Source organism: Mytilus californianus, unplaced genomic scaffold, assembly GCF_021869535.1.
Source record: "Mytilus californianus isolate M0D057914Y unplaced genomic scaffold, xbMytCali1.0.p SCAF_6, whole genome shotgun sequence".
NCBI lineage: Eukaryota > Metazoa > Mollusca > Bivalvia > Mytilida > Mytilidae > Mytilus > Mytilus californianus.
In genome coordinates, this window is record NW_026262712.1 from 46,999,725 (window position 1) to 47,024,990 (window position 25,266).

General features: G+C 31.2%; 1 protein-coding gene across 3 annotated transcripts; it reads right to left on the reverse strand.

The window, feature by feature from the left end:
* Positions 1-1,020: 1,020 nt before the first annotated feature.
* LOC127705548 (DNA damage-regulated autophagy modulator protein 1-like) lies at positions 1,021-24,942 on the reverse strand. Of its 3 annotated transcripts, none has more exons than XM_052209875.1 (10): positions 24,838-24,942; positions 19,265-19,388; positions 14,197-14,250; positions 13,296-13,363; positions 12,104-12,258; positions 11,550-11,718; positions 11,052-11,113; positions 8,848-9,021; positions 5,253-5,294; positions 1,021-3,384 (listed from the first exon to the last, which is right to left on the reverse strand). In XM_052209875.1, exons 2-9 carry the CDS (start codon positions 19,354-19,356, stop codon positions 5,259-5,261), a joined length of 810 nt encoding a protein of 269 aa, XP_052065835.1. In that variant the 5' UTR covers positions 19,357-19,388; positions 24,838-24,942; the 3' UTR covers positions 1,021-3,384; positions 5,253-5,258. The 3 variants fall into 3 exon arrangements, with proteins under 3 accessions (XP_052065835.1, XP_052065836.1, XP_052065837.1); XM_052209876.1 differs by lacking the exon at positions 24,838-24,942 and adding an exon at positions 24,462-24,567; XM_052209877.1 differs by lacking the exon at positions 5,253-5,294.
* Positions 24,943-25,266: the final 324 nt, after the last annotated feature.

Here is a 25,266-nt window from a genome sequence, read left to right on the forward strand (position 1 = left end):
TAAAGATTTGACTAAAGACGACCAGGGACAAGGTTCATGACTAAGAACAATGGCTTTGATTATTGCGTCGAATTTTTTTTTCATAAACCGCATATATGTTCTCTGTCCGATCAGTTCTTGCTAATGTGTCCATTCGTTCAAACATCAAGATAATTTGAGAAGTCGTGAAATAAACGCCTTACAAAGCGTTCTTGGTTTCTTCACTGTTATACCCGAGATGTAAAAGCAATGTCATTTTCACGCACAGAGTGTTTGAAGGGTTTGTAGGACCACACTTAGACTTGCATCTGGTAAGAACCATGTTACACTCGAGCATGCTAAAGTGAATACAAAGACTTCTTACAAAAGCATAGACAATTTAAGATGTTCTATCTCGAGTTTCCAAAATTAATGTTTGTGCTGAGGGTGTGCAAAAAATTCCCTTAAATTCGTAATAATTTTCACTGAGTAATGGACTTTCAATGATCCTTGGAATTATGCAAGATTGTTTCTTATTACACTCTTAGTCACTAAAATAAATGGGGCTATAAAAACCTAGGTCTTTAGAATAATTCAATATTTCATCAACAGTGAAAAGTTACAGAAAATGAACATATCAATGACATTTCTTGTCAAGACAAAAGTACTGACTACTGGGCTGGTAATAGTTACCCTCGAGGACGGAACATAAACCAACAGGCACCTAGACAGACTTAATTAATTCTCAAGACGGTTGATGCATGCATAGTAAAAGACGTTTACACTGTCGACGAACCTGGAGTTCATGCGATTCCCTGTTTTTGTTTGTTACCATGATTTATCTCTTTCTGATCAATTTACGAGATTTGAAGATCGGTAAATCGGCAAACTAATGTCGCCTTAATTTAACAAGATCTTTAGTGCTAGCAGATCTTTTTGTTTATCGCCCAAACTACTATTTTGTGTAACTAAATCAATAACAACAAACGTTCACATCTATAAACATAGGGCGATATACCCCTCATATAGCCCGTTTACATAAATGTAGTGTATAGTAGCCGGTAAGAATTTTAACACAAATTTAATATCACTATACAAACAATTAAAACATGTAAACATAGCAAACCACATGTATCAACAATTACATGTCTTATATATCCACATGTATCAACAATTACATGTCTAAAATATCACATTTTACAGTCTTATCAATTTTATAAACAAAGCATTACATGAACCAAAAATAATTGTATCAATTATACATTTACTTATACTTTCAATATACTTGCCTTTACAACCGTTTTGAAATATTTAAATCATTGCTAATCAATGTTTCATATTTTTGACCTGAAAAAGTACTGATCGTTCGTACCAAAATTGTGATATTTAGTCGTTCATTTATTCTGTGATGTGTAACCGATTGTTGATGCTAGACAGAAGGGCTAAAACAAGAAATAAACGCATAACTGAGGACTAGTTTAGTGGTTTGCTCTTAAAATGAAAGTAAGGTGAGCCTAATAGTTTATGCTCTCGCGTTTTCATGGACGTGTTCAAGGTAAAAAAAAAATGTTATTTGTTGTAAACTCAATATTTTTTCAGAAAATATCGAAATATATCTAAAAACTTATATTTCTAAATACGTCAAAAGTGTAATCGATATTAAACTCCAATATAAATGCAAACATAGAAAACTTTTTCCACAATTCTTTTTTTGTCATTCTTACAAAGTTCCATAGCTACTATGTGTTCTACGTGACCATTTATTCTAAAGCCATAAAGAATGTATATGAAACAAGAGAAGTTATATGCCAATCTTCTATGTTCATAATAATGAAACATCGTCTTGTATTGTTTCTATATATGCATTCTTTTTTATTAAAGGAACGTTAAAAATTATTTAGAAAAAACATGCCACAGAATCTGGATAATTATACTTGCATGTGTAAAAAATGCACTTATCAGGAGCCATCATTTTATTCAGATCGACATTATAACATACCTTATATGTTCAAATCGACACAAGACATAACGATAAATTTATACGAAGACAAATCAAAGTTGTCTTTCTTATAATACAAATCGGTTAATTTTGCTCAATTACAAATGTGGGTTATAAAGAATTGTCTATCAAGACATAAGAATTAAATAACTTTACATATTAAACGTTTATAAATGATTGGTTTATTATATGATCAGAAATGACAAAACATCGAACTTGTATATAATCAGTTATATTTGAAATACAAACATTTGAACTTTACTAAAAACGTATTGTAATAAAACCCTAACAATTATACTTCATATATTGTATGTGATACCCGTGATAAACAGCTGTGCATGGTGCGAGATATAAAATAATATGTTCAACAAAATATAGCAACATAATCAAATTAAAAAAAACCAATTCATTCAAAGGTGAATCAGAAAAAAGGTTTCGCATATAAATTATTATAAAGTAGGGAATAAGTGCATATTGGTATTAATTTGTATATTTGTATTTCACTAGCACAAAAATAAAGCACCAACACAGTCAGTTCTTGGAGGTCTAGTAAACACGACTGGTTTGAAAATGCTGACTTGGTAAATAACTTGTATAAAAGATCAATTAATCCGCAAAACCTGACGTTATTAGCAAGTACAATCGTTAGGGATTCCCATCATCCAGTGATTTCTCAAAGCAAACACTTTACACAGTATTATAACCTGTTTCCTTTTTTATAACTTCTTTATCAAGAGCTCCTGTATATAAATGGAACTAATAGGTAGTCGTCCTTCATAGACATATTTTTCTGTACATTTAAGTATACTGGATATACATGTTGAACACTGTAACATCCAAACATCTATCGATCTAACAGTATTTATAAAGTCTTATATAATATAACAAATATCAAAATCAATTGTAACACTGTAAAAAAATAATCTTACTCCTGGTAAAAAGAGTAAATGCAAAGTACATTGGGACCAATGTTATATTACCAACAAAGTTTTGGCAGAACACATGTTTCTTCTAAACCATTGACTCACCTTATAGTTACAAATCAGTTGTATTACAATATATTTTAAACATTTACTAACAGGCACTCTATTTTCAATTGATGAAAATTATATTTGAATAGAAAAATATATATAAAAATATAAACACACCGCATGGTTAATTTAAGTAAAAAATGTAACATACAAAAACATCAAAAAAAAAACTATAACACGTCATGAAAAAACTAAAAAGTAAAATGTTCTGTTGTAAAAAAATTAAAACAATTGCATTTAAAAGGCTTAATATACATTGCTAGCAAACCATACGTCAAAACATCCATAAGATGTACAACACTCGAACGCAAAGTCACTATTATCGATAGTCTTAGTAATCACAATTATCATTATACTTTTGTCATGATAATTAACTGCTGAATTCCATCATACAACCTGAAAAGAAAGCAAATAATAAAATTATCATTAAAAGTAAATACAATAAATCACTTTTACCATCCTGTTTTTGTAATTAAATGTTAAATTAAAGGTAAATCATCGGAAGGGGGGGGGGGCTTCAATATTTAATTGATAGCGGGTGCCGCTGGGGTTCAGGGATTTCCTATATTGGTTGGGTTTCGTGAGTGGTGTGTTGGAAAAGTGGAATACCAAAATGTCAAAAGAAGGAAAATGTGTGGATAAAAACACAGCAGGGAACACCAAGAAAGTTGCTGGGCTTTTCATATAACAAGTAATGGGAACTTTATTGACCTTATCATATGTTTCTGATAGTTGTCTCCACCTATTCACGTATTTTCAAGCTGGGAAATGTGACCTATTCCAGCGGCACGTCCTATCAACCTGTATAAAGGGATTGCCCCCCTCCCCACCCCACCCCCACCCGGGCCCCCGAGGCTAAATCCAGATTGGGACACACGAAATTAATACAGCGTTTTTTATTTATTTTGTAATGGAATATATGGGTCAGAGATGACTACGGATATACCATTTGCCATGGTTAAAACCTCTACCTCTACCTCCTAACCTCATTAATTCTAAACATTCTGTTTCACACCTGATAAAATCAAGGTACCTAAACAATCAATTGCCATTTTCGTTTTAAATACGGTAAAATCAGACTAAATTTGTTGTCTTACTTTGCTTACTTCCCCTACAGTTTGGCAATTGGAACCAAACAATGCAATTTCACAATAGTACATTCGGATATCCATAGCTTTTAAGACGCAAATCATATAACTTTTTACATGAGTTCATGCAACTTTAGGATATTCACTGGAGAAATTCAATATAGCCTCATTTTTATTATTAAGGCATTTTTAATGAGAATGTGCAATACATAACATTTTGGAAAATTAGAGATAGGTATTTGTGATTTTTATTTGTAGGTAGACAAAAATCTTTTATAAAAAAGACTTTCAGCGGGAAAAGATGTCACTACCATTTTTATGTGAAATTGATGAGAAGAAACGAATGTTCAACTGTGTGATTAATCATTTATAGTAATAGTACACAGATTTTAAACATAAGACGAGAACATAAGATATATATTGATAAACATATAGAGAAATATAGGGTCGTTAGACAAACTTTTACAATGTTGCACCACGGGAAAGTCAGAACGCTTACAACCTATTAAATATTGGACATCTCCATGTGTTTTCAATTTGTCTAAGTCATGTTTTGTCTAATAGGCTTTAGACATTTTGATTCTACGTGTAACACATATCCAGTGTTTGTTATTGTCTTTTATTCTTAAATTATTAAATAAATTTTACCATATGTTGATTTTCTTATTTGGTAGTAGTAACGGTTTGCAATTAAATTTTCTGTAAAATTTTAGGCTCTACTAAGCTAATTCAGTTCTGGTGAATGATCAGCGTTCAAGGACATATAGAGACAACATTATTTTTATGTGTAATCCGTTTGTTTTGTTAACTTACAAACTCTCCTTAAATAACTGTTCTTATATTTTATAAAACATGTAAAATGCAATATACAAGTATTCAAAGACATGTGTTCTTACACCATGATAAAATTATAAGGACATACGGCATGTAAACAGCGTTTGTTATGTACGTGTATCCTCTATTCATGCATTTCATCCCTCATGCAACATTATATATTTTCCCAAAAACATCTATACATGTTTAAAATAGAATGTGGAGACATGTTTATGATGTGTATTGGTAATTAACATATTCAATTATACGATCAAAAAAGGTAATCGAAAATCAGATAGTATTGCGATCAAGTAATGCAAGAAAAAGTAAGCGTACATGCTGATCTGATTAAGAAAACATTACCTCATGCTAAGCGTTCGAAGGGTCCGTTAATGATTCTTGTAGCTGAAATTAAACGAATGATGCATCTAAACAACTGACATGCATTTTACTTTCATACAAAGTAATGTTAATTATTTAGTAGAGGATGAAGAAACATATATAAACAAATACATTTAGTAAGAAGTTAGATAAACTTATCTGTAGTTAATTTGTACCAGAGTCTACACAAGTGCAATCGACATGCTATTTTGAAAAGTATTTCACTCTAATTATTACAAAACAATACACCAATCTAGGAAATTTTTTTACGCAAACTTATACAAGTCTAAGAACTATTTGGTTCTTTTTTTACTGTGATTAACGATTACCCCAAAAATGGTGCAGCTCTTACCTAGTTTAAAATTGTTTTATAGGGAAACAATGTTGTCGCACAAAGATGCAAAAGATCAATAAAATATCAATATTCCATTTAATTTATTCGGTTTCAATTTCGAACATTTAAACTAATGCCGTTGCGCAAAAATGCAAACAAAAATATTGTTGCGCAAAAATGCAGAACATCAGTAAACTAAAATATAAATATTGAAGTTCCTTCCATAGTTTTAAAAATTATTACAGAAAATAAAGTTGTTATGCAAAATGTAAAACATTACTAAAACTACATTTTGTAACCAACCATGCAACTATATTGATATATTTTACGTTTATTTTTTCTAACCAGATTATTTCCCGATGGAATTCATGCTTGCTAAAGGAATTTATGGGGCAAGTGTTATACAAAACGACGACCGCAGTAAAATATATAATAATCACATTTCAACTACCAATATAAAAACATTAAAACACACAAACAAATTCAACATTAATGAATTGAAATCACACGAATATTCCGATCCAAAAGGCCTATCTGTCACATAAACATGTTTAAAGAGATACAGATACCTCATCCAAGTGAGGTAAAATCATCAACTTGTAAACAGTGAGATCACTTAATCACAAGAACAGTAGAAGCTATAAATATATATGATATATGGTATATATGATCATGTAAACTTCTGGAGATGATGCTAATATCTATCAGAGAAGTAAAATATTTCACAATTAAGAAAACCAAGGAAACAAGCATTCTGAGAGTATTGCATGGCAATACATAGTCCCCTACTGGGTAAAAATTCATTTTACTGGACAAACGCTAACTTGTTCTATAACTTGTCATGGTGTAAACAAAAAGTAAATATCATGTCAATATCTTCAAGCATGACTAAAAACAGTGTTGAAAACTGATTATGAGTGAAAAAAAAAATTAGATATGATTAATAGTTCTCTAAAATTAGATATGATGCAATACAGTGTAATCTATTTTCAAATTATAATCAAATATAATTAATAGTTCCAAATACTTTTTCTTTCATTTGTCACAAACTAATATAGATTTGTAACTCATCTATAAAATGTCAACAACTTTTATCTACACAATGTAATGTATTGAAATATGTACATTAATAAAAATAGATTATTAACTTATTAAAGGATTTCTCTTCATAACTTTTTTTTATATCTATAGCATTCAGAAAATTAGTTTATACTAAATAACAAATAAACCTGCCAAAAAATTCTTCAAATAATTTAACAAAGAATGTCTTTTAAAAAATGAATTATCTCCCTTTGTACAGAAATATGGTTTACATAGTACTCTAACATTAGATATGGTCCAGAGTTATGGTCCATAACTCTAGACTAAATCATCAGACCGTAACAAAATTCGAACTTGATCTATAACTTGTCGTGATAAAACTATATACCAAATATCAAATCAATATATTCAAGAACGAAGAAAAAAAATGTGGAAAGCTGATTTGCCGGACTGACGGATGGACAGACAGACAGATGGACAGACGGACAGATGGACGGAGTGCAAACCTAAAGTCCCCTTCGACTTCGTGGGTAGGGGACTAATTACAATTTCTCTTTTGTTAATACATTTTGTACTTAAATCACATAATTCATGTAAAAATCTATTGAATGAGTATTTGCTGTATTTCAATTTTTAGGAGTTAAGATGCGAACAAACGTTAATCTTAGGGCTTTTATCATGTTTACTTTCATGTTGAATAAAATACATGATTCGACCAAACATTTTCTTTTGAAATGTCTGTACAATGTAAATAAGAAAACAACTATACTTGAATCAGAACGTAAAGAAAACAAAAGTGAATATATATGCATTTGATCTCGGGAGTATCTTTTGAAAAGATTTTCCACAAACTGAGATCCAATATGTAATATAAGGTCCCATTCATAAAGTAGCCGGTATATGGACATCAATTTTTTTTATAAATATACCTATAAGTAACGTTAGTTGATTTGTTGTTCTTTATTGACAACCTTCTTCGATTTTGCTTTACAAACTTCATATTCTATACAAGTTTTTTTTCATACTAAAGGAATAATTAATTAGAGATAAATGTAGGAAATAGCGGTTTATGTATTTACGGTTTAATATATATTGAATGAAATTGAAAAAAATCGTACTTGATCTGAATTTTGTGGTAAAATGTAATTTGTACAATAAGTGCTTGTACAAATTACAATTTGTACAAAATTTGACAAAAATTCACTTATAACTTGTACAATAATTTATAGCATGGATTTTGTTATAAAAAAGCATTGATACACACTAAAGAATTTTTATTCAATGACCACACAATAAACCTTATTTACAAAATATAAAAATAGTTCTGTATCATTTGTTTGAGCTTGTGAGTGAATGATAGCATCGGGAATTGCACAACATATTTTTTGCTTTGTACTTTTACAAAAGAAGTGCTGCACCTCCACCCCCAACCCCCCACCCACTCACCCCCTCATTTTGCATTTACATGAACCAGTTTTTGGAAGCTTTTAACTGCTTTACGTAGCGAAAGTTGAAGCTTAGAAAAGCCCAGAAACCGTTACTTCGAATAAAGATGCGTCTTTAACAACTTCAATTTGATTTCTCCACAAATATCCTGTTAAAAATCCTACAGCTGTTCCTATATTCTCCAGATTCAATAATTACACCTAAGATATTTCGAGGATCAGTTGGGGCACGATCAAACTGAGGAATTGGTATAATGACATTATCTCCCACAGCAAGTTCTGATAATTTCCATTTAGTTTTCTTGGTTAGATATTCGGCTTGGATGTGTTGGCCAGACAGTGCATGCTTCCTGTTACATATGATTGGTGTTTCAACCTAAGTGTCATCCTGATTGTCACTCGAGCGAATTCCTATTATATTATCAGAATTGTCATTGGGGCCAATTTCTATTATACCATCAGAATTGTCACTGGGGCCAATTTCTGTTATACTATTAGAATTAACTGGCATGGATGAATCAATTACATTTTCTCTCTCCATCTGGGTATTTTTGTATTTTGTAAATAAAGTTTATTGTGTGGTCATTGAATAAAAATACAAAGTCAAAATACAAATTATAATTTGTACAATTATAATTTGTACAATATGATAACTTGTACACAACACTGAAAACACTTCTGATTCTATTATCAAGACCGAACGGAGATAAGTTTAATAGCATGCCATGATAAAACATTCAAACAGTGCATTAATTACCTGTCCATTTTCCTGATCTCGGTACCTATTATGGTCTTCCTTTAACTGAACGTCTATTGTTATTACACGTAATTCTCTAAAACAGCTCACAAAGGTTATGACAAAGGCCATGATTGACAGTGCTAGTAGCCATTCGGTTATTGTTGACAGCAAGAAAACGCCTCTTAGTTTGTCCTGGAAATAATTGAAAGAAAGATATATCCCCCAATTCTCAAAAATCATGTTTATTTGACTACAACGCATGTTACAGAAACACAATACTAAATACTAGTAGTAGGGTATCGAAGATTGATGTAAATATGTGTCTGTCACCAATATAATTTTCTTCAGATGACAAAAACACTCTGTTATAACCAAAGGCACTGGTCACGCACTTTAAAAGTGTGGCAGAATTCAGCTGTTTTAATTTTGTGATATATTCATGTACATTATATATTCAGATTTTAGTGAGGAGAAAAGAAAACAGGTCTTAAAATACTTGTTACTCCTGAGCAATTTGTACAACTGTTCATATTGTAATCAATTCTACGTATCCACAATAGGTTACAAACAACATTTTATTTGATACCGTAATATTTGGTACTGTTTTACTTAGACGTATGATTAAGTCATAAGCAATGCGATATTATACAATTAAGTGTTTTTTCTGAACTATTGGTCGTACTTCTATTTATTATTTTAAGGTCACTACATACGGAAAAGCTATTGGCGAATTATAGTACGGGAAGACAATAATGCAATAGCATTGCATTTCTGCGGATTTTGATAAGATAAAGAATTTCCTTTTTACAATAGTCTATATGCACACGTGTTTTATAGTAAAACTTAACAATTCAAATCAAGTCGATGACAATACTGCGAAATCTATAAATCACATAAGCAAATATGAAATTTACCAACAAATACATTTACCGATTAAAAATAAAGAAAATGTATGTATCACAGCATAAATATAATCAACAGAATTTCGGAAGGACTAAGTATGCTACCGATTGCGTCCCGCGAGAAAAAATGTCGTGATTTAATCATATGTGCATATTCTATATAAAATTTGTAACCGCATAGTATCGTGGCGTGCACAAAGTTGAAGGCAACTGTAAAAGGAGCTTTTAAAAGTAGTTTTATACAACCGTGTTTAAAATATCTTTTAAATAGGAAGTTTTTTTTATGATAAAATGATGAATGCTAGCCATTAAAATCCACATTACTAATAAGGTTATCAAAATTAAATCTATAAAGTATGAAACGAACATAGAGAAAACGGCAAAAATATGTGAAACTTGTAATATTAAATAAGCATAAAATAGAGTTTTTGACCTTAAATTTATAAAAATTCAACATATTTTCCCGCATTTTCGTATAATAGAATTTTTCGGATTCGGACTATGACGTCATACGAAATTCACCGCAAAAAAATTGAAAAACGGCCGTGGTGGATGCGTTTGGAATGTAGTTCGTTATGTGTAAGAAGTAGTAATTTGGAAGGATTAATATTCGAAAATGGAAGAATCGGTAAGAAAAAATATCTAATTGCTATTTTTTTATTTCAAAATAACTTGATGTTTCAAATGTGCATAACAAGAGATTTAAAAAAATCTGCAAAATATGAATGATTCGATAGTCCAGGCTGAACACCTGAATTGTTTTAATGTCCAGCTATTATGTTACAATTTAAAGAAATGGCGTTTTAACGCTATTTTCTGAATAGGGTCCACGACATAGTCGCTTATTATTTCCATTACACTGCTCTTAGCATATATCTATTTACATTTCCAGAATGTGCATATGCTGCACTTTGTTGTTAAAAAAAAGAAATATGTTGAACGTTTATGTTTAAAGCTATGTGATAAACTAAGTGTCCAGTGTTTTTGTTACGCGTTTGTTTTCTGGGGGAAAATGCCGACGTCGTAAATGATTGAAGTAATTTGAAGACGTTACGTTTGTGTACTCAGCTTTATGCACGCCGTCTATGTAAAATACTATAACTTGATTCAGGAAAAATCTCAATGAAAGCCATCACCTACATCGAATACAAAAACTTATTAATTGAAGCGGTGATCTATATTTTTAATTTCTCGTGACCTTTGTACATCGAAATATACTTAAGAGAAGGAAATATTAGAAAAGTCTTCCTTCAGTTTGTTTACTAACTTAAATAATACATTTTCAGAAATGTAGATCACTTTAATATATATAATACGTACCCATTTTGTGTACTCCGGATGTGCCTTCCGCTGCATTTTATAATACGTTTTTGAAAAAGAAACTTAATCGAAAGTTAAGGCAATTATCAATTAGTGGTGAGAAGTGACAACAGCTTAATGTTTTAGGGGGGACATACATTGCATTTCTGCAAATAAAATAACATTTTTATACTTCATATATTGTGGGTTTAACGCGTCAAGCAGACGAAAATAAATATTTTTAAGTGGAACTTCTTAGGCTTACATCATGTAGAAAAACACACTCCACGCACAATACATGAGAAAACTATTATATTTTGAATAAGGAGAATTCATGAACCTTATGAAGCCTTTTTGTATAGTAAAAATCTTGAAATTGCTGAGAGTTATTTAGTATTTTGTCAGCAAAGATCTTGAGAGAGTTTCAGTTAACCTCTTTAAATTTCCGGGTTTTAAATATTCAATGCGCGTTTTTAAAACAATATCTGATGTTAATCAATTACGATAAAAAAAGGATACACAGCAAAAATATTATGCAAGTGGCAATAGAATTAATAATTTGCCACACAAACTCCCATCTTGCTCTCTGTAGCTTAAATGTGAAAGCTGTTTGCAACCAAAGGTATCCCACTGCCAGTGTAAAACAAAGGAAAGCACCTGTATAATGAGGTGGCTTCATGGTATCCACCTGTAAAATAAACATACATTATATTAAAACTTGATTAGCACTTCTTCATTTATCAAGGGATTATTTTTTCATTAAAAGACGAAATCTTGCAAACCATTTACACTTGTTTTGATGATTTGATGATTTGAGAACTCACATACAAATTATATTGTGTTTCTCATCTTAAAATAAGAAAGCAAGTAATTCAGAACAAATTCAATAACTAAATATATATTAAGTAACCTAAAATGTTTTCTCCTAATAAGTTTTGACAATTATTTCAACATTTGCTATAATGAAAAAGGTAATATAAGGGAGAGGTTACACATTACTTTAGGTTTTGCTTAATATACACATTATCATCTTTATCTAATTAAAAAAGCAAACAAATTATGTCAACGCTTACTTGAAAACATGCTACCAATAAGAGACCTAATGACGACAATATAGCTAGAACAAGTCCAGCAGTATTTGCTCTCTGCCAGTGTTTACTAAAATTTGCTCGGTTTCTTGTCATCTTTTCTCTGATAAATAGAAATCTCATTTCAGCATTTGCAGCCACTGAAAATAAGAATTTGAACTCAACATCAGGTTGGCATGTATACTTGTTCACATGTAAATTACTATACAACATTACAATGTAATTAAAAGTTAGAAGAGATGTATGCAGCAGCAAATGTGTTTTATTTCCGTTGTTTTGGGATAAACGTTGAAAACATCGTTTGTTAAAGCATCACCAATTATCAACAGGGGTTGTTGAAGCGTTTGTCAACTAAACATAGGTTAAAGTCAAAAGTCAATGGCAGTTATAAATGGTTCAATACAGTCTGCATAGATGATACATCAGTTTGGTATAAGACAATTTTCATTTTTGTTTTATAGTCATCTCAAAGAATAAATAATCAGAAAAATTTGTTGGTAGCTTACTTCGAATAATCGTTTGTTAAGTCTGTATAAAATTGATACAGACGTACCAGACACTACCATGGACTTGGATGGCAAAGAATTCATTGTATCCATTAAATCATATCATTCTATTTGGAAAACAAATATATGACCAATTGGCCATATAAAATTTAATATGCTTCTAAAATTAAGACTTTTATAATAATTTTATCACAATTTACTTTGAACTGATTTGTGTAAAATTGTATATCCTCATTTGTCCCCAAATATCATAAGTAAGAAACAACATTGTGTTCATAACATGAATAAAATGAAGGTATAATGTTGTTAAGGGTCCAGCTGAAGCCCGACTCCGGGTGCGGGAATTTCTCGCTGCGTTGAAGACCCATTGGTGGCCTTGGGCTGTGTTCTGCTCTTCGGTCGGGTTGTTGTCTCTTTCACACATTCCCCGTTTCCATTCTCAATTCTGTAATTATTTCAATCGGCAATCCTCGGGTGAATCCGAATCGGATACTCTTAACGAATCGGCCGAGTTGTGACGAATGATAATGATCTATCCACAAAATTCGTATCATAATGTATTGGATATTGATCGTGCAACTGCATCAATATATAATATCCATTTAAAATCATTACTGTAGGTTTTGGTCCAATTTGAAACTTCCACTTCAAAACTGATTAAAAAAACTTACACATGATAGCTGACACAGCAACACAGAACGTAAATATACCACTCTCTGGTTCTTCTACGCCAGTATAACTAAAAACAAAATTAAAAAAAGATCTTAATAAATATGGATTTTGAAAAGAGTAAAGGATTTATTGTACTCTTTGTAAATGTTTATAATAAATTGCTCACTAACTAGTAGATGTTCTTGTTTACAGATTGTGTTTGTTCCATACTCATTCATTTTATCAGTGTATTTGTTTTTAGATAAACCAAATTTGCGTTTTATTCTTGTCTCTGAAATGTTTGAATTTTATATATATCTAGGGCATGCTATGCCTTAAAAAAAATTCCAGATGCACAGGTTTGTCTGCACTCAGATAAATTTCATAGGGTCCACATGAACCTTAATTGCCTTCAATTGAATAAGTGAAATTTTATTGTGATAACCGATTCTTTTGACGCGATTGGTTTTCTGTAGGTTCATAATATGTGTGTCTGTGTGTCGGTAACTTACTTTATGGGGGGGGGGGGGGGGGATTTGAACTCTGATGCTTCTTTTTCGTACAGAAAACACTATAATAGTCTTAGTGAGATATTTTATACAAGCTGTGAACAATGTAAATTATCTGGAAAGACTGATTCGAGCAAAAATGAAGAAAAATAATTTATCCTTATCGGGGGTCAATGGATATATAGATGAGGGTCTTGAGAGAGAGATTCTTCAATTCTCTATTCTTTAATTTTTTAAAAGCCATTTTTCTCTATTGGTTGCTCATTGTTCTTTATTCTTTATACTTTTACACCCCATTTTTCTCTATTTTTTATTTTTGGGCACATTTTTCTGTAGTATTGGTTATTCTATATTCTGTAAATCCCATCCAGTCCATCATAGATCTAGATACGTGTATTAGTCCAAGCCTTACCTAATATATGGAAAATCTGGAAATGTGTGATTCTGTGCAACAGCTAGCCCATATCTGTGAGAAAAATACATATTTACGTTTATACGAAAGGGCAAATAGAAATGATTGAGAAAAAGTATATTTCTGAAGAGCATAAGGAAATTTGAAGTATTTTACAAGTTTAGTGAGACGTATATAACAATAAACTCATCTTTATAAATACATACATACTTTAAATAAAACGGAAACAATAAATCAAAATTAATAACAATCACGTCTGCATTTATTATAAGTATCAGATCATAAAACTATATCTATTCGCGAATGTTCCATGAATCACATCTCAAAATTCACACATATTCGAGTAATAATAAATACAGAAACTGACACAAAATCACGTATCTATTGCTTTTATGATCTTGTACACGTCCAAAAAATGAAAATAATAATTTACAAATTTTCTGCGTCCGAAGCGCTTTTCTGGATACAACTATATGTTATAGAAAATATATTTGTTTTATTCACACACTACAATAACATAACATCTAGCATTTGCTAGTTTAAGTTGGCTTTTTGCAAAGGGGACTTTTCGACATTTTGTAATAACAAAAACTGGATCCACCGTTTTTAAATGTTCACTTACTAAATAAAATTCTTTTCTTTTTTTACAAGAAAAGTTATCTTCTAATTTTTTTAACTTGTCTCGTTACCTGTCTTTACCTATAAAATATTTTCTATATGGTTATATCAACCCAAACCAACCCTCTTTGATATAACCATATAGAAAAAAATTGGTTGGTTCACGTTTCTCCAACATTTGATAATTAGATTAAAACAACATTAACAACAAGAACTGAAACAGGTGAATTACAGGTAAATATCAAGATGCAAGTCCTTAAGCACTGTGTATCATCGCCACCGGAAATTGGGTACTAACGAAATGGAGAGAAATGGAAAAAAAAGTAAACAAGGTAAGAATTCATTCAATTTAAAGCATTTCTACTGATTTGACGAGGGTACCGCTTAAGAAATGATTTTCTGATATATAATTCTTTAAATTATTAGGCCGATAAGTACAAAATTAAGACAATATTGTGTGTTATACTCCAAAGCTTGCCACTTAGTACCTGAAAATTTCGAGGTCGATTGTCCTCTGTCGCCCCATTGGCAAGATATTCAACTGTTTTTCATTATTTTTCTAGACACGTTTTTAGATTATGATAGTGTGACATCATATTGACTGAAATCTGTTGTCATAAAGATGTTTTTAAAGAATATGGACCAAAACATTGTTTGTTTATTGTACGGCGAATTGCAGGACGTTGTACGGCGAATTGCAAAATAACAACTTTTGTCTGTACGGCGTCTTGCAATATATTGTAATTTAAAGATGAAATTAATCACTGTTTAGATAATATCAAGTGACAAAATGTTGGCTGTATCAAAGCTTTACCGGCTTACAAATATACAAAATAAACTACTTATCAAATATTATAAAATATATGCCGTTAATTTCGTTCAGAAGTCGTCGTTGCGTACCTCTATTTGACTTTTTGTTTTTAAAGACAAAAAGGTTTTTTTCAACCATATTATCCTAAATACATTCATATATCGTTATAATACTAACGACTGTTGTCTTATTTGTTGTCAGGGTGAAATTTTGTAAGTTCAATAAAAAAAACCGACCATTCATCTTTTGTTGGCGCTGTTTTTTTTTTTAAATATAAACAGAGGAGATGTTGTATGATTGCAAATAAGATAACTATCCACCAGGGTCAAATAAAGTGTATGTAAGCAATTATATGCTATCGTTTGGCCTTCAACAACCAAAAATCGTACCTTACAGTCGGCTATAAAAAGCCCCGACATGAAAATTGTGGAAGGATTCAACAAGAAAACTAACGGCCTAACTCATAACAAAACAATTAACGAAAAATAACAAATATGATAGAGATGAACCAACGACAACCACCAAACTACAGGCTCGTGGCTTCGGACAGACACATAAAGAATGTACTGGGTTAAATAGATATAGGAAGATATGGTATGAGTGCCAATGAGACAACTCTCCATCCAAGTCACAATTTATAAAAGTAAACCATTATAGATCAAGGTACGGTTTTCAATATTGTTTATTGTTTATTTTTTCAATTTCTGAAATGAATAATTTGTTAAAAGAAAAGTGAAGAAAATACTTTGTTTTCATTGAAAATTAGGAGAAATAAATCATGAATTGTTTTTCTAATTAATTTTCTTGTTTCTTATTGAAAATAAGATTGTATTTTTTTTTTTAGTTTAAGTAAATTCAATCAATCTTTTTATTTACAGGGAAAAAATAATAAAAGACTGTTGCTAAGGCTGTTTGACCTAAACTTAAATGAGTAGATGGAGGGGTAGTGAAAAGGAGTGTATTCGTCCGAATTTTCATTGTTACAGTAGTACATTTTCATGATTACTATGTATAATATTTCTCAGTAAATTTTAATGTGATATTGTGCCAATTAAAATTATATAATTAATACAAATAAGACTTGCATTTGCCTTAAAAGATATAGCAGTACGTGATTATTTGTTTTCCAACACACCTTCTCTGTTTTGAAACTTATAAAGGTATGGATCTGTTTGGTTGAATATAAATGTGAATTTTCAAAATCAACAGTAAGCCCTATTTTTGTGTGTGTGTAAATAATCTAATCTTTAGATAGATGCTAAAATTAAAATCATTTTTCTTAATAAGAAGAAAAAAGTGCAACTTAAGCACGCCTGAATGTAAAAAGGTGTACCCGACTTATTCGTTCGCTTTTGTGAATTGTATTAATAAGTATATAATATTAAGATGACAACCAAAAAAAACTTCATACAAGGTCATCTTTATTCTCAAGTAGAAAGTTTATATGAATAGTTTATGCCGTAGCAACAGCCGGATTTGTATCCCTTGTATCGGATTCTTCTTTCATTCTTTCCAAAAATCTAAGGTTAATATTTTTTTTAAATTTAAACAGTGTTAGCCACCGAGCTTGTTCATTTCTTACTATATAGAGATGAAGTTTTTTTTTAGAAAATTAATGTTCTTTATTCTAATATATTGGCTGTATCTGCCTTTTACAAATAAGACAATAACATTAATTGAAAAAGGAGACGTGAAATGGTTTTCACTGAGAGGACTTTCAAACAAAGTCCAAATGAAATAGATTTGACCAACTATTGGTAACTATACACTTCACAATGAACAAAACCCATACCGTATCAAAATTGCCTGATTTATGACAAAATCATAAACAAATATGTCAGGCAGCAACTTGCGACAGCCGCTATATTACATGTTCCTGACCAGGAACAGACACATATATATTGAGGCGGGCTTAAACATGTTTGTGAGCACTCAAACCTCCCTTAACATGGTGCCGTGGTGTAGCAATACAACATTTTTTTTGCAGAGAATGATAATTCTTTCATATTTCATTTTATCTGAAAGTTGAAAGAGAATTCATTCACTTATTGGTTCTAAATATTCAATGCGGAAAACTTCTCCTGCCATTACCTCCTTCCTTCCATCCACCCACAACCCATCCCCGAAATGTTTATCACTTATATGCAAATGCTGACTAATGTTGTGTGGTTAAAACATTTGGTTGAGGCAATCTAAAGTTTGAGAACAGAAACGACAGCTTTAGCTTTTTTTCATTTATAAAAGGGCATAACTCAAAAACGGTAACAGTGACGCTACCCAATTTTTAACTTGATCTGTGTTTTGTGGTGATAAGCATTTCGTGTAAGTTTTAAAACATTTGGTTAAGGCATACTAAAGTTAGAGAACGGAAACCAATTATTGGGACTTTCTGGACGGACGGGAATGACGGGTCGGACGGATATGGGTACTACATTTAACGCTACGTCAGGGCAGAACAACAGGTCAGTAAAACAGTGACATATATGCCGTATTCATATTGTATACATCAGGTATGTAAAAGATGTAATAGGACTGTGTTCAAGCCTTATATTGTGTATACATCTTAAATGGTGTCAAGCGAATTGTATTTTTATCAAATGCATAATTAGATATTTGAACCTAATACTTTATTTTCTTTAAAAAGACGGCAAATAAATATTTTGAAATTAGCAAGTTGCCATACAGTTGAAAACAAGTTGCCATACAGTAAATTTGTCAACATGAGCAAGTTGCCGTACCCTAGACTTTATTTTTTTATGGTCTATATTCTTTAAAAACGTTCATTTTGACAACAAATTTCAGTAAATATGATGCCACACTATAATAATCTAAAAAAGTGTCTGGAAAAATAATGAAAAACAGTTGAATATCTTGCCAACGGGGCTACAGAGGACGATCTACCTCGAAATTTTCAGGTACTAAGTGGCAAGTTCTTGAGTATAACACGAAATCTTGTCTTAATTTTGTACTTATCGGCCTAATAATTTAAAGAATAATATCAGAAAATCATTTCTTAAGCGGTACCCTCGTCAAATCAGTAGAAATGCTTTAAATTGAATGAATTCTTACCTTGTTTACTTTTTTTTTCCATTTCTCTCCGCTTCGTTAGTACCCAATTTCCGGTGGCGATGATACACAGTGATATTTATAATATGTACATTGTCACGATAGTAATGCATTTAGTCAAAAAAAGAGGGGTCTCTTCCTATATGATAGTTTACATAGACGTTGTCAAATATATCAATGAGGTGCAATTTCACCGAGGTAATATTATAGCAGTTTTTCATAAACCGGTCTTCCATTAGTAAGATGTCTGTAAATACGACGTACATCTCCTTTAACATCTAATGAGTATGAATGGTCCCATCTTTGTCTGTAGAAATTAACTTTTATGGACACGAGTTAAATATTACTAATAAATTTAATTTAAGATGATCAAGATTGTATAATTTATAACTGAAAAATATTTGAATTGTTTAAAGTTTTGTCAAGAAATATATGTACAGAAGGCGAGAATTTTCACAAATTTATGAATGGGGTGTTTTTATTTTAACCAAGCTGCATCCTCGGCTGCATCCCAGTACCAGAAATCGTTTGTTGAACCCAATTCCCCCCTCCTGGTATATAGTTTAGACTTACGTAGTTGCGAATGAAAACCAAATCCACACATTTGTTACTATAGGTAAAATCCATATCCATCTGCCCAAACACCAACTTGCAGCGAAAAACATATCAAGAACTTAAACTTATCGTCTTTGGAACACTGAAATATATAAAATACTGCACCTGAATAAACGCAGAAGTAAAACTAATTGGAATAAAGCATAAAAATTCTTTACGTAATAAATCTTGCCTTCAAGGAAATGGGATGACACCTACTTCAATGGGTTATGAACTCAAGTGTTTTGCTTCTTTCAGGAAATCAACAATTCATGTGTTAAGTGAATTTTCCAATTCAATAAATCAGTGTATTCTAGAATTAATTTATCTCTTACAAATATTTGAATGCAGTTTCACGGAATATATAAATATCATGGAAAGAATTCCATATGGCGCCCCTTGGAATTAATTGTAAGGTGTTAAAGGTGTTTACTTCATACAGTGAATGGATGCCAAATTGAACTCTTGAAACAAGAGTATGACAGCTGTTGTAATTTTGTACATTCATTATTATCAAGCTGCAATATAAATATAACAATTTTACAGTATAGATCTGATTCTTTACTTACTCCCCAATCGGGACTGAAACCTTTATACAGGTTTAAAGATGTGACAACTTTACGACAGACGTTCTCCATCGCAACACCTAACACCATCATTTATATATACAGTAGCGCCCTAGACCAATCAGCCAACTAGGCTAAATATTGCTTTGTGTTTGTTTTTTCTACATTGGCTAGAGGTATAGGGGGAGGGTTGAGATCTCCCAAAATATGTTTAACCACGCTTCATTTATATGTTTTGGAGTTAAGTATGACGTCCATTATCACTGAACAAGTACACATTTTTGTTTAGTGGCCAGCTGAAGCACGCCTCCGGGTGCGGGTTTTTCTCGCTGTGTTGAAGACCCATTGGTGGCCTTCGGCTGTATTCTACTCTTTGGTCGGGTTGTTGTCTCTTTGACACATTCCCCGTTTCCATTCTCAATTTTGAATACTAGTAGAACATATTTCGTTAGTCGAGTAATGCCTTTCCTCGTCGGCTGTATCTAAGAGTTTTAACATAGTACTTCACGTATAGTGGTATGTAGATTGTATATCTTGCAGATCAGCTGTTTTTGCGGGGTTTTTTTTTGTCTGTCGTAAAGGATGATTATTTACTTACCATGCAGTCACATCAATATTAATTTTATCATATGTTTTAAAATATATGACAACTTTACGGCATACGTTCTCAGCGGATTACTTATGGTTATACAGGGCTTAAACTCGTACAAACCCGATAAATTGAAACATTCACGTCGCAATCCGACTAAAAAGAGTATTCTTTACCAAGTGTAAAATTCGAGAGCTTTCTATCTAAAACATGCAGATAGTTTTTCATCTTGAAACTGACAGTATATCGAAAGCTTGGTTTCTTTTCTGATAATCTGAAGCTGATGGTGTATCGCCAATATCTCATTAAACTAGACACGGGGAAAAAAGTCTTGTAAGTGTGATGTAACCTTGCAATTCTAAAATTCATGAAAGAGCTTTTCTAAGATCAAGTTTTTTTTCTCTGCTTTCATTTGATCGACGTATCTTGATACATTTATTGTATAACAGTGTGAAATGGTGAAGAATTTTATATATCTGTTGATTTCTTTTCCCTTTTTATACATTTTTGTAGATAATGACCAGAGAAGACAATTAGGACCAACAGATGGTCTAATACCATAGAACTGGAAGTGTATAATGTCCTTGTATATATAACGCTTCTGTAATGAACAGACCGATAATAAACTGAATAGATTTGTGATGAATGCAAATGAGTCAATAACCCAACAACACAGCGAAAGAGAAAGAGAAGACAAAATAATCTGGGGTTTTTAAATTTCAACCAATAGCTAAATAGTTTGAGTAATTCAGTCAAGTTGCAGATAAGCTTGGCCACTTCCCTACGAATTTGTTTCCCTGTCATAGTTTATTTTGGAAATCGAAGAAAAAATACTGTTTCCTACCGGCATCATATGCAATACTTAATCCGCCTGGATAATGTTATTCCTAAATGCAAAACTCATCAACTGGAAAAATTATATATCACACATCTCGTTCAATGACGAAACATTGATTAATGAGTCCTCCAGAGGGCTTTTAAATTAACAGCCGATTACTGTACTGATCATGTTTGATATTTGGTTTTTTAAATCAGTCTATAGACCTTTCAGTCTGAGCGGTCATAAAAATGAAAAGAAGACAAAATTGCGTTCATGTGTTTAAAATTTAAATAACAACTTTAAAATTTAAAAAAATATTGATAATTGATTTATAAATAACCTAACATTATAGATATCGTTTATTACATATATGTTATATTAATTAATCAAAAGTGCATTTTAATGATGATTTATTCAACAATTACATATATAAAATTGATATAACCTACTAGAATGCTGATGTAATAATTTATTTTAACTTGATATTGCAAAACAAACAACAATTACATTGTTTATTTAAGAAGATTTAAAATATAAAAATATAAAAAAGTGGGACAATCGGGAATAAACCATCAAAACAATTCCCAATTGTCCCACATTTAAACTTCCCAAATGTCCCTTACAAGTCTTCCCGATTGTCCCACAAAATTTAATTACTTTTTTACCTGTAATTTCAAAAAGTGGGACAATCGGGAAGACACCTTCTGAATTTACTTTCATTAGAAACGATAGGCTGATGAAACTTGTGAAATTTAAATTTTCAAATAATAAATAAGTCTGAAAATTATAATTTTCAAAGATGTCTTGCCGGCATAAACAAATTTATTTAGTGCGCTGCATACTGCTGTTGAAGACGAATTTGGTTCAATATAGCAAACATAGCGCGTTTTTTAGAATTGGTATTGAAGAACATCCGGAACAAAATGAAATGATTTGAATCCAAACAATAATACATTTTTCACTTGTATCTTAAAGATAATACATTGTTTTTGAAGGTCTGGATGGGTTTTACAAAATAGAGAATAATGGACAAAAGAGCATAATAAAGGGATAAAAAAATAAAGAATAGAGACAAATTTGCAAAAATAATAAAGAATAGAGAATAATGGGGTGCGAAAATATAAAGAATAGAGAATAATGGGCCAAGCAAAATAAAGAATAGAGACAAATGACCTAAAAAAAATAGAGAAAACAGAAAGGAAGGACCCCGCATCCAGACTCTCGTTTTTGCCATCAATAAAAGTTTTTTCATGGTTTGAAATGTCCTTCAAATTAGTTTGGTCATATTTCTTATTTGACTATTTACTAAAAATGGTTCGAAAAAGTAAGGATTGTGTTCCCATAAATACCTTAGCTTTATTTTGAATTTTTTTTCGGAATTCTGGGTCCTTAATTTTCTTCAGCTGCACACTTTATTTGGCCTTTTAACTGTTTTTATTCGATGGTCACTTATGAGTCTTTTGTAGACGAAACGCGTCTGGCGTACAAAATTATAAGCCTGTTTTTTTTTTTTTGTGAAGAGTTATTAGATTATTATATTGCATGACCTACTGCCTAATACTAAGGTCTTGCAGAGAGAGAGAGAGAGAGAGAGAGAGAGAGAGAGAGAGAGAGAGAGAGAGAGAGTAATAACTGATCACTTTGTACACTTGTTGAAGGAGTGCTAAAGAAAACTGTCTACTTTTACGGCTCATTAACCTTTTATATATGAGGGTGTGGATGGGGAGTAATGGGCCAAAATAACATAGAAAAAAGAAAACTGGGCCAAAAAAATAAAGAACAGAGAATAATGGGGCGCAAAAATAAAAATAAAATAAAAAATAATAACCAAAAATATAAAGAATAAAGAAAAATAACATAAAAATGTAAAGAATACAGAAATAAACGACCCTCTTATATGTTTCACTCACGGGGTCACACTTCAAACTGGGATGAAACCTAGTACATACATGTACATATAACTAGCTCTATTTCTGTTTTATTTCAGATTTTCACTTTATTCATTGTTTAGAATAAATACATAAAGTTTGAGCTTTGTTTTAAAGCTGTGGATTTCGTAATTTGACTTCTCATTCAAAATACGAAAATCGGTTTTCACACTTTCAAATTATACACACGAAATTGTGATGTAGTAAATTTTACTAAAGATTGAAATACTTTTTAAAACGACTCCAGTGTGAATAAATTCAAGAGACAATTGACATCCCTCTTTTTCATATCTATTCTAGATACGAGACGGTCTAAAGATTGACATATCGTAAGACCGTATGATGACCTGTGTCCTTCGTTGAAATTAAAAAAAAAATATGCAAAATTTCCAATATCTTTTACTGCAATGTATAGCGCTGAAAAATTTAAGCATTCTAATGTTAAGGATCTGTGTAAAATGAATGTCGTATCTTTAAAGTAGATTTAAGGCTCTCTGGTATTCAATAACATATACATTTAATGGTTCTTTGCGTCGTTCGGCTGCTGTCTCGCACATTCCTTTCATCAATGATTTTTATATAGTAGGACTATTTGAATATTTGCTCTCATTTATAGAAAACTCATAAACGAAAGGAAAACCACTGGACCTTAAAAAGACCTCCCTTCTAAAATTAATGTTATCGAAGTCCATTCATGAGGATCCGGATGGAGTTTACAGAATCAAGAATAATTGGGGAAAAGTCCAAAAGAGAGAACTTGAAAAGGCAAAATAACGAATACAGAATAATCATGATAATGGGGGTGCTGAAATTTAAAAGGAGAATAATGCGCAAAATAAATTAAGAATATAGAGAAAATGGTATAAAAAATTAAAGAATAAAGAAATAAAAGACCACCCTTTCCAGACCCTCATTCCTAGTACTTATAGTAAGAAAAAAAAAACAGATTTTATTCAAATTGGAAAGTCCATTTATGATTACATTATGGCATTCCACAAGCTGCTTAATCTGTTTCGATAAGCCTTATAATTACTTCGTACTGGTTCTTAATCAAAGAAGTTCAAGAACGTATTTACATAAATACATGTATATAATTATACATGTATCGATCATTTATAAGTTTAGAAGTCGTGTTACCAGTAAACAGAAAGTAGAAATAATGATGCTAATATATATATATACTAAATATCTTTAAAATTTGAAACATGATTTCTAAAGTACGATCTAGAAAGAACTACATGCATTATGTACTATGTGACATTTTAATACTTACGGATTGATAAACGTTAAACGAAAAAATGCTTCCTTCAGTCAATTGTTTTCGATAATACTGAAACCGGAAGACACATTAGTATTTGCCATGATCTGAAGTAATTATCATAATAAATCGTGGGGCGCTTTAAGGAATATAAACAAGACAATGACAGATCTAAGCGGGAAATGCAATAATGTAACGCGTACGTAACACTGGAATGTAGTGCGTGGTCATTCATCAACAAATAACGTTAATTATGAGTGTGTTGTTTATTTTATCGATTTGCACCTTTCAACAAGAGAAGACCTGACGAAATGACGATATTGCTGTTCACTTATATTTTCTCATGTATAGGAGAAAAATCCACATAAATATAAAAATACTGTTATCTTACCTGTGTGAAATAACCTTAATAACATGTGGAGATGTAACATCTATGTCAAAATTGTTGTGTATGCATTGTCCTCAGGTAAAATGACCTGATTCGTCAAGCATGTGTGGGAAGTCGATTATTAAAGGAACAAAACTTCAATTATACCAAATTCGCCGATTATATATATTCATGAATCATTGTATTCTGCACACATATTTATTTTCACTGTTATCAATGAGCCATTGTAAATTATAGACCCACCTATAAATTTAAGGATTTTACTGCAATTATCAATAGGAGACACGAATTCAGATTTAGTAAATTTCTAAATATAGAAATATTTAAAAAATAAAAAAATAAAAATCAGAACTGAATGTATAATGAATTAAACTAAAGGAATTTATTTGAAAACCATATTCTGTGTCTTTTAATAACTTTCGAATTACATGT